The following is a 15,298-nucleotide window of genomic DNA, read 5'->3' as shown; positions in this document are numbered from 1 at the left end:
CGTGCAAGATGACTGCGGCAGTACATCACAACATCTCTCATCGGAACCGGTTCCAGGACATTCCAAACTTTTTGTGACCATTTACTACTGTGATTTTTTTTTGGTTCATCCCGTGGACATTAGGATTGATTATTTATTTCATTGTTGCACCTACACCCTCATTGCTCGTTGCTCCGAGCACTTAACTTTTTTTCGCCTAACATTTCCGCAAATGTCCGCCACGATGAGATCGACCGGATTGGTCCGCGGAACACCTGCTTTTCGGTCTGCGCTGATCAGTAAGTGTTGAAGACCCTCATGGAACTAGATACCAATTACGGTTACTGACATATTCCTCCTGGCAGACCGTAGTCGTTCCAGTGCACTAAGCCCGGCCTCCGTTGCAGCCCGAGGCCTTCTGCGAAATGGCCGCGACCTACCATCCCAAGTGTCGGCGCTTGCCATTCTGATCCCCCAGCGTGGATATGCGACCGAGCAATCCACATCGAACAACTCTTCTCAGAACTACCCTCCCCCGGGTTCAATGCCGAGCAAGCCAAGAAGCCGATCTCGCAAGACCAGAGCACGCAGTCACAATCTACGGCTGCGAAGACCCAGCCCGCCGAGACACAATCAACCGTTAGCAAGACCTCCGCTGGAGTTACAAAGACAACCCCGGAGGACCAGAAGTTGGCCGAAAAGAAGAGCGCGAAAAAGTTGACGCTTGGACAAAAGGTCAAGAAAGAGTTGCAGCACTACTGGGACGGCACAAAGTTGCTCGCCACCGAGGTCAAGATTAGTTCGAGACTGGCATTGAAGATGGCCGGTGGTTATGAGCTCAGTCGCCGAGAGCACCGTCAGGTATGCTTGCGCCGCCAGGAATATTTCGATATCTTGTCCTATTTAGCTAACTTGAGCATTGTTTATAGCTCCAACGTACCACAAAGGATCTCGGACGCCTGGTTCCATTTTCGATGTTCCTCATCGTTCCCTTTGCCGAACTCCTGCTCCCCGTCGCCCTAAAGCTCTTCCCCAACATGCTCCCCAGCACCTACGAGGGGCAGAAGGCCCGCGACACCAAGGCCCTGAACCTCAGCTCGACCCGCAAGGAAGTTTCTGGATTCTTGCGCAACACCCTACGGGAGACCGGTCTACCCTTGACTGCTACCACTGTCAAGAATGACGAATTCACAGACTTTTTCCGCAAAATCCGCACCACCGGTGAAACGCCCTCTACAGAGGATATCATCAAGGTTTGCAAGATCTTCAAGGATGACTTGACCCTCGACAACTTGTCCCGACCCCAGCTGGTCGGCATTTGCCGCTACATGAACCTCAACTCCTTTGGTACCGACGCCATGCTCCGATACACCATCCGACACCGCATGCGCCAGATCAAGCGTGATGACCGCGCGATCTTCTACGAGGGTGTTGATTCGCTCTCCGTTCCAGAACTACAGATGGCCAGCGCCTCGCGCGGAATCCGCACACACGGCGTCTCCCCCGCGCGCCTGCGCGAGGATCTCGGCATGTGGCTCGAGCTGCGTCTCAAGCAGGGTGTTCCCTCAACTCTGTTGGTTTTGAGCAATGCCTACCTGTACACGCAGGCAGGCAAGGAGTCTGAGATGGCCTCGCAAATCGATGCGCTCAAGTCTGTGCTCTCCAGCATTCCCGAGGAGTTGTTCCACGAGATCGAGCTCGAGGTCCACAATGCCGAGGGTGCTGCTACCAACAAGCAGCGTCTTGAGGTTATCAAGGAGCAGGAGGACCTGATCCAGGAGGAGAGCAAGCAGAACAGCGAGAATGAAGGCAAGGGTGTTTCCGCGCCCAAGGATATCGATGATATCGACGAGAAGGAGGAGGCCAGGATTGAGGCCGCTGCCGATGGCGCTAGACAGTCTGCTGAGGCTAATGAGGCCATGGCGGAAGGTGAGCGCGCCGAGAAGATCCCCGAGTCCAAGGACGCCAAGAAGAGCGAAAGCGTGTAGTTGATATGAATGTTGTATTCTGGCGATTTGTGTTTCGATATTACGCATGTTTTTTTTTTTTTTGGTTTGGGTTGCACTTGTCATATAGATGGTTGCTTTATTTTGTTGACTCTCACTCCCCCTTTCAGTTCTCATCCTGTCTTATTTATTGCTGTGTTGATAGACCATATCCCCGCCTCTCTACCTTATTTTATTGCTCCCTTCTCCATGTGATTTGGCTGTCTGGCTGTTATACTCTATTCCCCTTGGCTATTTCATATACTGGACTAGTACAGGACGATAGAGCAAGCACATAAAGTGCATTCTACACTAACAGATCCCTATAACACTTATTCTCCGTCGGTTATATCATTAGTCACCGAGATATTACCTCGGCTAGGCCAAACCCCATCCCCAGTATAGCTCCAACATAGTTACGAACTTTTGAAATGCGACAGCTCAAGCTTCAGACACTTCGATTTAGTCCCCGAAGTCAGCCCAGATTGTTCCACTTCAAGTCACAAATTTCCAAAATGGCGCCCCTAAATCCCACATCTCAGGTATGTGTAACTCGTTCTCTGCAGCTACCCGAAATGACCGCGTGTCCTGTGAATCTGCTGTGTCCATTTTGCCATGCATACTATCCCTACCGTTTTGACCCCCTTTCCCCCCCTTTTAGCCAGTCTTAAATTGCCATCTTTTTGAGGGCGATCATACCTGTATATTTGGCCATTTGAGTTTCGGCTTTGAGTCTCACATCTTTGGACTTGAAACCTTTCGGGGAACATTCTTTTCTTTGATTCTAAAACAGAATCTTCAGGTGTTCTAAGACATATTCCCCGTGGTTGTCCATCCCGGTGTTGAAACCCCCAAGGGATACTATACTTATGATGTATCCATAGGAGGCAATCAGCAGGCTCCGAAACTATGTTCCCCCGCCAACAACGTACGACATGATCCCGCTCAGCAGAAGGGCGGCTGTGCTAATACTGCTGTTCGCCGATGCCAAGGGTGACCTTAAGGTCGTCGTTACGATCCGGGCCAAGACACTCAGTTCGTGTGAGTCTAGAATAAATACGTGGATCAGCCCTGTTTTCAGGATGACATTGGTTGTTCGGGACTGAGCTAATCTTATTCGGGTGTAGATGCAGGAGATGCTGCGTTGCCTGGAGGTAAGACAGTATCCTTCAAAGAAAAAAAGAAAAGAGTCAAATTGGACGCCTTAACGAAAATCAGAAAGAAAAAAAAACATAAAAGAAATATAAACTGATTCTTTTAGGCCGAGCAGACAATATGGAGACAGCCTTCCAAACGGCACGCCGCGAGGCAAGCGAGGAGATCGGCCTCCCCGACATTAACCAAAGGCTTCCACCCCCATTCAGCGTAGAGCATCTCTGCGAGCTCCCGGCAAATCTTGCCAGAACGGAGGTGGTCGTGCGTCCCTGCGTTGCTCTCCTCCACGGCTATGATCCCGGCTTGGGGCTGAATGCCGATCCTGAAGTGTCACTTATTCCTATTTTGGATGCGAGAGAGGTTGCGGCTGTTTTTACTGCGCCTTTTAAGGATTTCTTGAGTAAGAATGTACATGAGGAGTGGTATCGTGGATCTTGGGGGACATGGCATAATTCACAATGGAGGAGTAGGTTTTTCTTCTTTTTTTCTCTTCTAGATGTCCGATATGTTTATTTCACTCTCTTTGTTCCAAAAGGGGAAATAGGGGGCCAATCCCGAAAAGGAGAAAAGAGGAATCATGTACGATGTACTAACGACGCCACTAGTGCACCAGTTCTTTGTCCGTGAAGATCAAGGCTATCGCATCTTTGGCATGACAGCAAGAATTCTTGTTGATGCAGCTCGTGTCGCATACGCGCAGGAACCGGAATTCGAGCATAACAGTCACTTTGGAGACGAGGAGATGATTGCCAAACTGTGTCAATCAGGTCAATTGAGTGAAAAGGCCAAGCTTACATAGAGGACTGTGCGGGAAAACGGATCTAATATAAGTTATAGATCTTTAGTCCAATCAGATCATCTTTTAAGCGGAGCAAGGGCGATCCAACATGTCCTTGCGTCGATGGTTCGTTTGACGATGTATATATGATATTACCGTATATTATAACTGTTCTCTCCTTACTCCATACTGTTCTATACATATATTCTATCTTCTTTGTCCCTAGACCTTCACATTATTTTTCTGTGGCGGTTTCCATTCTTTGTCTTTTTATATTGTTCAAATCTCTCGAATCCCGTGGCTCGAAATGCCCTACCACAGTCGAATGGCACCCCCCGTCCGACCATCTCGTTCACTTGAGGGACTTGAGCGAGTAATCCCACCACTCTCACCTCAAACCTTCTCTACTCGGTCCGATCTCAATAAACCTCTTCCCGCAAAACCACCTCCCGAACAGCCAGAATGTTCGGTTATGTGGAGTGACTCTAGCGACAGTGAAAGTATACTCGATAGCCCTGGATCAAGTGAACCCCGCAGCTCAGCAGATAGTTATCCCATCTTCGTCAGTTCTGGCTCCGACTTTGACGATATAGTCGATCACCCAGCTCCATCCGATCAACTGGAATTATCCACACAGAAACGAACAGACTCTATCGATATCAACATACCAATTGTCGAGCCCTCATCAGTTTCGTCTTCATTTTCTGACACACCGTACGGGCGTCCATCGAATTGGATTCCATCTCGCACAGGCGCAAATCACTATTTCCGCGAGAAGAAGTGGGATTATTTCCCTGAATTGGCGCCTTCTGCTCTACAGGCTAGTGGGCGCATCAGCCCAAATATGGTTGCACACAAAGCCCGCAAAATGGGCAACCCACTCGAGTTTGCCAAGGGCAAGTGCCGCTGGCATTCCCTCGATCGCGGTGGTCTCGGCGGAGTTCGCAACTCAATCAAGACTTACGTCCACCGCACTCTCTCGCGCGACTCGACAGAAAATAAATCGAAGGAAATTCCCCGCCCGGCGACAGCGCCCATGGACCACCTCAATGATGTAGGAGGTACACTCGCCAGTACAGCCCCCGCACCACAGCAATATTCCTTGGCCTTGAACACAAACGTCGCCGAGCGAGCTTCATCCGTGGCTACATCCTCGGGCAGTGAGTATGACTATACCAACCACCAGTTCCATCTTCAAACACCCATCTCACCAACATCGCCTACTTCGATCTCAACCCCCACAACACCCCGTCCGAAACAACTGGCAGTTCCGCTATCTGCGTACCAGAAACACGGCCCTATGATCTGGGAATCACCCAAGAAATCTAAGCGGAACGTTCAGTTCCCGAGATATAAGTCTCCGGGCTCTGCAGAGTCATCTTCATCTTCAGCTCCCGACTTATCTTATGCAAATGCTATCCCTTTGTCCTCGCCGCGAAAGCAGTCCCAGCACAATACCCGAGGGGTGTTTCTAGGTGCGAAGAAAAAGATTGCAGACTCAAAGAACGATCGCAGAAGGGAGCAGTTGAAGGCTCAGATCAAGTTTGTTGGGCCTGTCAACCCGCATACTTACACGCAGGCCGATCCATGGGTTTGAGGCTTCGCTTTTCCCTTGCTGAAACTTGGCGCTTCTTTTCTTTTTGTTTTTTCAGCACACATCTCACGACCTCTCACGACCAACATATACCTATATCCTATATCTATACCCTCTTCTTTACAATTTTGGTTTGGCTTGGACTGTGTCATTCTGTCTTTGTTCGTCTATCTTCAATGGCTCTCCACTCTCTAACCGGTTTCCCTTCTACTCGGGTATTCATCCCACTAAGCTCTCCTTACATACCACTTTGTTCTATTTCTTTACATATCCTCCTTGACCTGTTGGTTTTGTACTTTCAATATTATAGACTTCTGGCATTTTCCTTTCCCTATCTTTCTGGTTTGACATGGGTTGAGCCGCTGACTTTTTAATCTGATCCTAATTGGATTCAATGCCAATACCTTTCATATACATCAGACTTCGGTACTCAATCTGCATTAAACTCAAGTTACAATTAAACTTATCTGCACACCTATATCATACCACTTATACGTATGGTTTCTTACATGTATGCATGTATACACGCACAGATGCAGACGCAGACGCAATCCAAAATGACCAACGTGGATCCGGCAATCATTCCGGTCTTATTTGATACACGCCCGCCTTTCAGATGTTAAGTCCACTCCGGTTCGCCCACATCTATTAGACTTGTATGTTCCCATTGGTTATTGTAAAGGGTCTTTATATTTCAGACCTGTCTACCAAGTAACAAACTAAATTGTAAGTGGGTAAACGTGGCATATTTGCTTCCAGTACGATGAAAAATATTTTCCCAAGTGTAACCACATTCTCGTGTCAATAGCTCTACAACTAGCGGTGTCCAACTATGAGTTGTTTGTTGTCTCTAAAAGTACTGTACAGGACAAAAGTCGGGTTCTGGAGTCTCCCTTGGCTTTAGGCTACTCATTTGGGTCATTGTCACCGACACGGTGCTGTGCCTCGCTCCATGTGGACACGGTACCTGTGGGTATTCCGATACACTAAGTGTGTTCTGCATCACTGAGCTGCTGATGGGTCATAATTCTACGAAGATCTAGATCTTCGAGATATGTTTGCTTCATGTGGCTTATAGTATTGAAGATTAATATTGTGTACGCATAGGTGGCTTGAACATTGTTGTGACTTGGACAAATCTACGAATTGCCTATGTACATTTACCTTTATGGGACTAGCCACACCATAGGGTGTGGAAAATAGGGCTTCCAGTCGTATTCCTGGAATATTGATTTTTTTCCACTTGTGCGACTGTGTTCTCTACGTAGGCGCTAGAAGTCCTTCAATCAGTAAAGCAGCTTTCGGGTTCGGTTTCTTACAGTCTTCCGCCTATTCTGAGATGATGTGTTGCGTATTTATTAATTCTACATCATGAGTATTTAGATCTCGTTTCCCACCTGAGAATGGTCAGAAAATTGACACAACTGTCTCTTTATTGGCGACCTACAGAGAAAGAACTCCATCTTAGTCTTCAAGTGATAGCTGACCGCCGGGTCCGAACCGCTGACAGATAGAAACATAATATGACGGTCTTTTTCTGTTTTCATCTAAAATGTATCGTTTTTCGAAATGGAGATGCTTAGCCAATGTGCTGATAGCAACGGATCACAAAAAAACCTAACATAGCCTCTACAATAGCGAGAGATACACGAGGAGAAGTGACCTCGTACGAAGTTTATTAATACATAACATATCGTGTCCAATGGCTTGTTTAGCTGAACAACCAATAGATAAAAGGATATCATTGAAGGGCCTGCCATATCAATATAGCCATGCCTATAGCCAATGGATTAGTGAGCGAGAGACCGGCAGGCGCAGAATTCTTGCTGCTCGGAGTTGAGCCCGCAGCAGCGCTAGTGGTTGAGCCCGGAGTAGTGCCTGCAGTTCCAGTGCCACTCGAGCGTTCCGTAGTAGATGATGAATGGGAGGATGATGGTGATGGCTTGGGACACAAGTTGTTATACACAAACTGCTCAGGAGCGCCACTACAAGCGGTCGCAGACTCAGCGTTGAATGTGCCGTTTGCATACATCCAGCAACTCCCCGAGGCATACGGCGAGTTACTTGGATTTTTCGGATTAAAGACGACATAGCTGCAGGAATCGGCCTTTGCACATTGACTCAAGCAGTTCGATACATCCGTACTAGCAGTACAATCGCTAAAGCAGTCATCAGGCGTCGGGTACTCGCAGACCGAGGCAATAGCAGAGGGAGTCGCGGTGGCGGCGCAGGCCCCAGCAGTGGTGGTTGCGCTCCCGCCAGTACACTCGGGCTGGCTGTAGGCGGACAGGTAGGGATTGGCGCAATCTGAACTGCCTTTGCTCGCATCAAAGGTTTTACCTGGGTACAGCCAGCACGTACCGACACCCGTGTGAGGGTTGCCGGCAGCGAAGATAACAAAGTTGCAGGGGGGATGGGCGTTACAGTAGTCCCAGCAGGAGGCCCTGCTGTCGGTGGCGACAGCAAATTCTGGGCCAGGTTCCGGGTAGCTGCAGAGACTGGCGATGAGGGAAGATGTACAGCTTGATGCTGCGGCGGTAGAGGTGAGCGTAGCAGATGTCGCTATGGATTCAGTAAGGACTGCTAGAGCCCGTGGAACTAGGGCGACAGAGACCCAGAAAGGAGCGATCTTCATGGTAGCGAACGTATGTAAGGAAATAAAGTCCAAAAGTGGGAGAAGTATTAATTTAAACAGGAGCCACTAGTACCCTATTTAGTATAACGTACAACAGAAAGGGGTAACAACCCCAGTCAAAACTAGCCGCAAGTAGAGGTTGTTAGCGTGTTCCAAGGTTTTCTGGCCAAGACGCGATTATTAATTACTTTACCATCTTAGGAACTTGTACGCTCCAATTCAAAAATTATATATTTTGTACAAAGATACTGTCAGGGCTATCTCGTTCTTCAACCTGAATTTCATATATCCAGATTAAACAGGTGAAGAGCGAGCTGGTTCTGGACCGTATAGGCGGGGCCAGGTTTTCATGTGAAGTTGGACCGGTGGCTCGACCGCCCTCATAGGAAGATTCCAATCAGCGGATGGCAGGAGTTCGAACGCATGGCCCTATTCAAGAGAACGGAGATATGACTGAAGAAACGACCATTCACATAAGAGGAACTCTATAAGAACGTGAACCTGAAGCTCAACCCAGAAAGCTATCTCAGCAGAAAACGTCTGAAGTAATACAGTCCGCTAAATCATCACAGAATTAGTACATCCTTTGGTAGACGTTTGACCATGCTTGTATTCTGGGTGCCATTATCCCTCAAATTCTGCCACAAAACATGTCGCTTGCAGCGTGTGCGCTTTTCGATCAATCTTTCGTTGATGTCTAGGGCCCGATGCTAATGTATCTCCTCAAGCTTTCCCCAATTGCACTCCGCTCATGGTCGTACTGACATACAGCTTGGAAACCTCGAGCCTCGACCATCCAATCCATCATCAGCGGGCGATTTGTGTTACCATCTGGGCCCATTTGAAAGACACGGTTCAATTATAGCAGTGTCATTGACATCTTCATGGGTGCAGTCTGTGAGTTCATTTATGCCTCTTCTGTGGACCGGAGATGTCCTAGAAAGAACGAAATGAAGAAGCCGAGGCTCTACATTTGGTGTGATTGCGAGCTCGGAAATTGGGCATCAATTCCGGAAACAGGGTGGGATAAATGATGGGCACACAAGATAGAGACTAATCAGATCAATATTGGCTATAAAATAAGTAGATATATTGTATGTTGTCTACGGGCATGTTGTACATGTAGTTGACGATATCAAATGCCAAGAAAGATAAGCCCCGCGATTCACCGGAGATTCGCTTCGGGTGGTACGGACTCGGTCATTGCTCCGACTTCAATTCTTCTTCCCTTGTCTTTACCTTGATCATCGTCTTTACTGTATACCTGTTCCTCACTCTCTCGGTACCATGTCACAAGAATCCTCGCAAGTCGCGCCCCGCTACCTGACCGGCGATAGGGCCGGCCTCCGGGAGTTCCTGGACAAATTTGATGTTAGTACACGTGTTTGATTGCATTGATGTACCAGAGGGAACAAATTTACTAATTGGACCATGTACAGGTCTTCCTTTTCGACTGCGATGGTCTGTCCCCGTGCTCTGGCTCGACTGTCCCCCGCAGAGGTCCCCCGCAGCGACCCAGCCGCGTCGCAACAACCGCTGAGGCAATGATAATCTAGGCGTTTTATGGTCTGGTGACCACCTCTTCCCCGGAACAGTAGAGACACTCGAGCTTCTCCGAAATAATGGTGCGCATTGAATATTCAAGTCGGCAAAAAGCGGAGGTTGATAATACCCAGGAAAGCAAGTGGTTTTCGTGACGAATAACAGCACCAAGTCGCGCGCAGACTACCGCAAGAAACTTGAAGGCTTGGGAATTCCCAGTACAGTGGTCAGTGACACCAGTGATTACCATGTTTAATTACGCAGTGCCCAGTGACTCACACCCAAATAGGAAGAGATCTTCTCCTCCTCATACAGCTCCTCTATATACATTTCTCGCATCCTCCAGCTCCCCGAAAACAAGCGCAAAGTCTATGTGATTGGCGAGACAGGCATCGAGCAAGAGCTCCGCTCCGAAAACGTCCCATTCATTGGCGGCACAGACCCTGCATACCGCCGCGACGTCACACCCGAGGATTACAAGAAGATTGCGGCGGGCGATGAATCTATTTTAGACCCTGAAGTTGGTGTCGTACTTGTCGGTCTCGACTTCCATATGAACTACCTCAAGATCGCATTGGCATACCACTACATCAAGCGTGGAGCGGTCTTCCTCGCCACCAACATCGACTCCACCCTGCCGAACTCGGGGACTCTATTCCCTGGCGCTGGCTCTATGAGCGCACCCCTGATAATGATGCTGAATCAGGAGCCCATCGCGCTTGGCAAACCCAGTCAGGCGATGATGGATTCCATTGAAGGCAAGTTCAAATTTGATCGTAGCCGGGCATGTATGGTTGGTGATCGTGCGAATACGGATATTCGCTTTGGGCTTGAAGGAAAACTTGGTGGTACGCTTGGTGTCTTGACAGGTGTCGCTTCTAAGGAAGACTTTGTTTCCGGTGATGTTAGGCCTCATGCGTACTTGGATAAACTTTCTGATCTGCTTGGCTCTGAGTAGAGCGAATGTGAATTAGATATAATAGATGTTGGCTTTAGAAAGGTATACAAATCAATCTATATCTTACCTTTTCTGGAAGATCCATGGATTGTTACATGGTTCAATTCTATACATTTTTTCTGATTGGTCCAGGTCCACGAAATTTACATGTCATATCAATTTAGGGAAGGTGCAAGGGAAGTGTCCTCATTCGGAAGGCACGTGGGAGTATTAGCCCCCCCTCGCCCTCGACTTTCTCTTTCTTCTCTTCTCTCTTCCTCGCCTTTACAGCCTCATCGCCTCGGGCATCCAACACATCTACTTGTGTCTCAGTATCCTGTACTGGATACCATCTAAACGTAGGGCAAGCCGATGGATGATTTTGTTCCGATGACTATGGATAATTCGCTCGACAAGATACGGCTTGTCCTGCGTCAGGCTATATTTGGGAAAAGAAGCAATGCAAGCCGAGATAGTTTTCCTTGGATGATATCGAGCCCTACTGGTGAGTGTCCCTATGAACCGTTGGGTTCTTTTCTTTCATTCTACACAATAGATCGTGTTCCATAGGGACTTGACAATTGAGTAAAATGGGACTATGTTCGTCATTATACAAAAGTCAAAGCGGCTGGCAGGGAAAGGACCGCGAAGGCCCTCTGATTAGGAAAGACCAGTCCCAGTTTGAATCCGGGCCTATTCGAGAAGAAATTCTCGGCTTATATGGTCAGAGAAACTCCGCATTCTCGAGTCTCGGAAGGTGCTGGAGACAAATTTAGCAGGAAAGAGGCTCCAGAAGATATGGAGTCGTCCACAGAGAAACTTCCAAGGAATTACGGGCTTTCACGTTCTGTTTGGCAGTGTTTTGCGAAAATGTATCAACGCTCTCTGAATTCCAACCGAACAGAATTTCCAAACTCGGCTACAAACCACGAAATCTCCAATTCTGGTATCTCGATTTTCATATCATGGCTACTCTTCGCACTACTCTTTTTTCTTTCTTTTTTTCCTTTGCTTTTTGACTAACTCTGCAACCATTGAGGAAGGTCGTCTAGCCAACTGGTGGGGTCTAGTCAACTGGTGGAGTCCGGCCAACTGGTACGATCTTCAATCTTCGGTCCTGTACCGAATAGCCGTTATAAACACTTTGCATGCTTCTATGGTTGAATGTCGCAGTGAAACCTTGAAAATATGGATATACGGCCAGGCTTATCCCGACCAAGAATCTTCACCTTTGTCATTACAATTGCGGTTACAAGTACGATCGCGGGTTCACTATTGAGGGCCCTGTTGATGCTTTAAAATGTTAGAGCATGGTTTACCTACATCCTTACAAAGTCCCTTTCATTGTATAGAAGCCATGTACAAAATCTACAGTTTATAAAACTAGATATTCTATTGAGTATGAGGTTGTATCGTGTGTTGCGTTTGAAAAGGTTGCACTTGGTTGCTTTGTAAAGGGAATTTATCTAATATTTATTTACAAGACATCCAGGACCCAGCTTCTTCGGTATCGTATGGACCTATCGAAGCACCTTCAAGGTCAAAGTCGTTCAATTCCAACCAAATATTGAAATTCGACCCAGCCACATATTCGAGGGACTCGGGAGTCAGAGCCAAACTCTCATCCACGGTGTTCTTGTCCAATATGCTCTCCCCAATCTGATGACACATAGGCGAAGAGTACTCCATGTTTTCTTTCTTTTTTGTATCATCTGATTGCTTTTCAGAGGCGCAATCATCAGTTGCCGGATGGGCGATGGGGACGGATGACCCAGAGTGTGCTGAAAGCGAATTGTGCATGATGATGACTTCAGTCAAGATGTCAACAGCCTGAAGCAACTTTTCAGAGCATCTCTGGTGGAAATGTTCCGCATTGAGTCCATCAATGTCGCGATGGGGCCTCCAACTTTCTTTGGTAGCACGTTGCTCGAGCTGTTCTAGAACGTTTGGCGGTAACATATCCATCCAACGCCCAACTTCATTGTTCATATTGTGTGATAAGACATCATCAGGACGTTGTCTTTTTGAATTGGTATGTGGAGAATCCAAGCTTCGAGGCTCGGTTTTCCTTTTCCGTGATGATACGCCGGTGCTATTTGACTGGACATTGCACTTAGGGTCTGGTATTGTGGAATGTTGTGACACAGGTGGCGACAGTGGTGTTTCATCTGTCCTAGCTTCACTAGACGTATATTTGCTTGGGGCTGACTTTTTCCTCCTTCGTGGTGGAGCAACACATTCCTTCATATCAAGTTTGCAATTGGTACACGATGTGCCTTGATTTAGTGCGTCGCAACGCACTTTTCGTTTGTGGCAAGCAAAACAAGCCCATTTGGCTCGCCTCGGCCGGAATTCCTTTTTGTTTTGTTGGCATTGTATTGCTTCGTTCCCACTGGTGGGATCCTGTGTAGGTTGAAAATGGTATTCGGTATCCATGATGTGTTTTGATATTTGTCACTGATCTTCCCTGCAAGTCTTCAAAGCACCTGGCTTTTTATGCATTATTTATCTACAGCCTCTATGGGATTCGCGTTATTAGCGGGGGCGTAAACCTGTCCTTCTTCGGTACTCGGTTGCCGACTACCGGGATTGATTTTCGTTCCCTTGAATTCGCCGAGGACGCCGAGGTATCATCATCGATGTGATGAACACTTTATCTTCTTACTATCAATGTTATTGATTGCAGCGCGTCATTATTAGGTGTTGATTGAACCTGAAAGGATATGAGTCTATTAACGCAACGTAAAACAAGTTCAGCTTCGCACAAATTTGTAACATGGACATAGAACCAGTAGTCGTCTACAACTAGGAAAAAACTTGCCAGGTGACAGTTAGTGTAAAGACAACCAAGTGTGTACAACTACCCTTTTAATGACACACTCGGCCCGTGAAGGACATCTCGGCATATTCGGCTATGGTAAACGCCTTCATATTATTCGTAGGTCCAATTAGGCATTTAGGAATTGGAGATCAGTAATATATCTTACCCGAGGCAAGTGGGATCCCCCGCACTCAATCAGGGCCCAGGAACTCCAGGTAGAGCTATATCCTTATACGTAAGGGATATATAATGGTCAAAACCAAAGCCCTAAAAACGAAACCATCTTTGATATACTAGCTTATTAACAAATAGGAAGCGCCCTCAAATACCGAGGCATTCAATTGGGTCATTCTGCTATTCGTTAAAGTAAAAGTCACTATTCATTCACCTTTTAGGGCTTAATTATCGCTTCCTCGCTTCCTAAAATTCGAGCCTTCGGTTGACCGGACAAGAAACTCCTGATAGAATGACTTACTGCATAGGGATGTCACCATCCCCATCGGGAAGAGCTCTAGCTAGGGCAGTAACAAGTATCCCCTATATCGATAGGTTAGTGGTGAGACAAAAGGTTCTTCCAGAATCAATATTCACGATGTCGATTTGTTCAAGAAGGCTCACTGGGTCAATATTGCGGTCCTTCGGGATATTGTGTCAGCCATGAGCCTAAGAATTTCAGCTGGGAGGTGATTTGTACGCGGCAAATTGTCTCGATGGCAGATCTCCAAAGGGCAAGTAATGGACAACTCCGCTGAAGGTGCCTGGTGTTGTGGCAGAGATAACAAGTCAAGATAATGCTGCTCTATAACAACACCTCATTTGTCAGTCATTTGCCAAAAGGGATTCATTCACAGACTGACATATACAATATGACAGTAGTACATTGAATAACAAGATGAGAAGGTAGAAGGGCATCAAATGCAGTGTAAATATTATCAAGTATACTCCCCAAGCCAATTCTGGCGGCAATACAGTGGGTGCGACAGTACACAGCGGTGGAAAGCATGTATTCCTGTAGAGTATGGCTTACTTGGTGTTCACTTTGGGGCTGGTATTGTTGGGTTCGGGGGTAGTGTTGTCGATCAGCATGACCAGCTCCTCGGTTAGCTCTACCAGCACGGCGAGGATCCCGACTAGGCCCGTAGCGTTGTCTGGCAGGGTATGTAGAATCCATATCAAGATGAGCAAAATATGAGTCCTGAGGTTGAATCAGCAGAATATGTAGAGTTAATGAAGACCTTGAGATTTCAGGCTTTTGTCAGGAGAGAGTTGGTAGGAAGTGAGAATCCAAAGGCAAACATTTAAAGAGTATCTGAGTCATGGTTGATTTACAACGTTGAAAGATTCAATAAGGATTGTAACGTAGAGAGAGAGATGAGATCCTCTCTGCTATGGTTCTCCATTATCTAGCCTTTTGTTTAATATTGCCTGTATTTATCTCTTGCTTTATTGCCAAATGAAAGAAAGGCCACAAGGCCATAATCGCTGTCTATAATTTAGAGGAAATTACTTCACGCCATTATCGGAGTCTGCGTTGTTATTGGCGTCAGCTCAAGCCCAATATCCCAAGTCTGCATTCAAAATCACTGCATCACAACTTGGCTGCCTGCTATTCGAACAGCCAAACTCTAGAACGCGGTAATATATAATCGCTTGCTATGTGTGTACACAAATCACTCGTCGGAGCAAAAGCAACGTGGAAGGGTATCATGATCATTCCATTCGAACAAGATCTAAGTGCTAGAAAAATCCGAATATAACGCCTCAACCGTATAGGCCGTCGTTGTCCCAAACGCCATATTTCTTTTCAATCAAGTATTCGGGGAGTCTCGCTGTTGACCATGAGGGTGTAAGCTTGAACCGAGATTTGATAAA

At 47.1% G+C, this 15,298-nt stretch overlaps 7 protein-coding genes across 7 annotated transcripts; 4 read left to right on the top strand and 3 right to left on the bottom strand.

The window, feature by feature from the left end:
- Positions 1-211: 211 nt before the first annotated feature.
- Positions 212-1,967, top strand: N7517_004273 (MRS7 family protein; the record flags this gene model as incomplete). Its single annotated transcript, XM_056722003.1, has 4 exons — positions 212-278; positions 345-458; positions 503-840; positions 909-1,967. The coding sequence occupies 4 exons, from the start codon at positions 212-214 to the stop codon at positions 1,965-1,967; spliced, it is 1,578 nt and encodes a 525-aa protein (XP_056578253.1).
- Positions 1,968-2,395: 428 nt separating this feature from the next.
- On the top strand, positions 2,396-3,918 carry N7517_004272 (NUDIX hydrolase; the record flags this gene model as incomplete). Its single annotated transcript, XM_056722002.1, has 5 exons — positions 2,396-2,506; positions 2,849-3,005; positions 3,092-3,118; positions 3,226-3,585; positions 3,725-3,918. 5 exons carry the CDS (start codon positions 2,396-2,398, stop codon positions 3,916-3,918), a joined length of 849 nt encoding a protein of 282 aa, XP_056578252.1.
- A 304-nt stretch (positions 3,919-4,222) lies between these two features.
- Positions 4,223-5,494, top strand: N7517_004271 (uncharacterized protein; the record flags this gene model as incomplete). Its single annotated transcript, XM_056722001.1, has 1 exon — positions 4,223-5,494. The coding sequence occupies one exon, from the start codon at positions 4,223-4,225 to the stop codon at positions 5,492-5,494; it is 1,272 nt and encodes a 423-aa protein (XP_056578251.1).
- A 1,738-nt stretch (positions 5,495-7,232) lies between these two features.
- N7517_004270 (uncharacterized protein) lies at positions 7,233-8,126 on the bottom strand (the record flags this gene model as incomplete). The annotated part of the gene is made up of 1 exon (XM_056722000.1): positions 7,233-8,126. The coding sequence occupies one exon, from the start codon at positions 8,124-8,126 to the stop codon at positions 7,233-7,235; it is 894 nt and encodes a 297-aa protein (XP_056578250.1).
- A 1,287-nt stretch (positions 8,127-9,413) lies between these two features.
- N7517_004269 (uncharacterized protein) lies at positions 9,414-10,626 on the top strand (the record flags this gene model as incomplete). The annotated part of the gene is made up of 5 exons (XM_056721999.1): positions 9,414-9,497; positions 9,566-9,587; positions 9,683-9,751; positions 9,803-9,894; positions 9,958-10,626. The coding sequence occupies 5 exons, from the start codon at positions 9,414-9,416 to the stop codon at positions 10,624-10,626; spliced, it is 936 nt and encodes a 311-aa protein (XP_056578249.1).
- A 1,452-nt stretch (positions 10,627-12,078) lies between these two features.
- N7517_004268 (uncharacterized protein) lies at positions 12,079-12,594 on the bottom strand (the record flags this gene model as incomplete). The annotated part of the gene is made up of 1 exon (XM_056721998.1): positions 12,079-12,594. One exon carries the CDS (start codon positions 12,592-12,594, stop codon positions 12,079-12,081), a length of 516 nt encoding a protein of 171 aa, XP_056578248.1.
- A 1,454-nt stretch (positions 12,595-14,048) lies between these two features.
- On the bottom strand, positions 14,049-14,597 carry N7517_004267 (uncharacterized protein; the record flags this gene model as incomplete). Its single annotated transcript, XM_056721997.1, has 2 exons — positions 14,049-14,225; positions 14,454-14,597. The coding sequence occupies 2 exons, from the start codon at positions 14,595-14,597 to the stop codon at positions 14,049-14,051; spliced, it is 321 nt and encodes a 106-aa protein (XP_056578247.1).
- Between the last annotated feature and the right edge of the window lie 701 nt (positions 14,598-15,298).

Source organism: Penicillium concentricum (genome assembly GCF_028827145.1).
Source record: "Penicillium concentricum strain IBT 3081 chromosome Unknown utg000002l_segment0_segment0, whole genome shotgun sequence".
NCBI classification, from domain to species: Eukaryota; Fungi; Ascomycota; class Eurotiomycetes; order Eurotiales; family Aspergillaceae; genus Penicillium; species Penicillium concentricum.
This window is presented reverse-complemented; position numbering and strand designations above follow the sequence as displayed.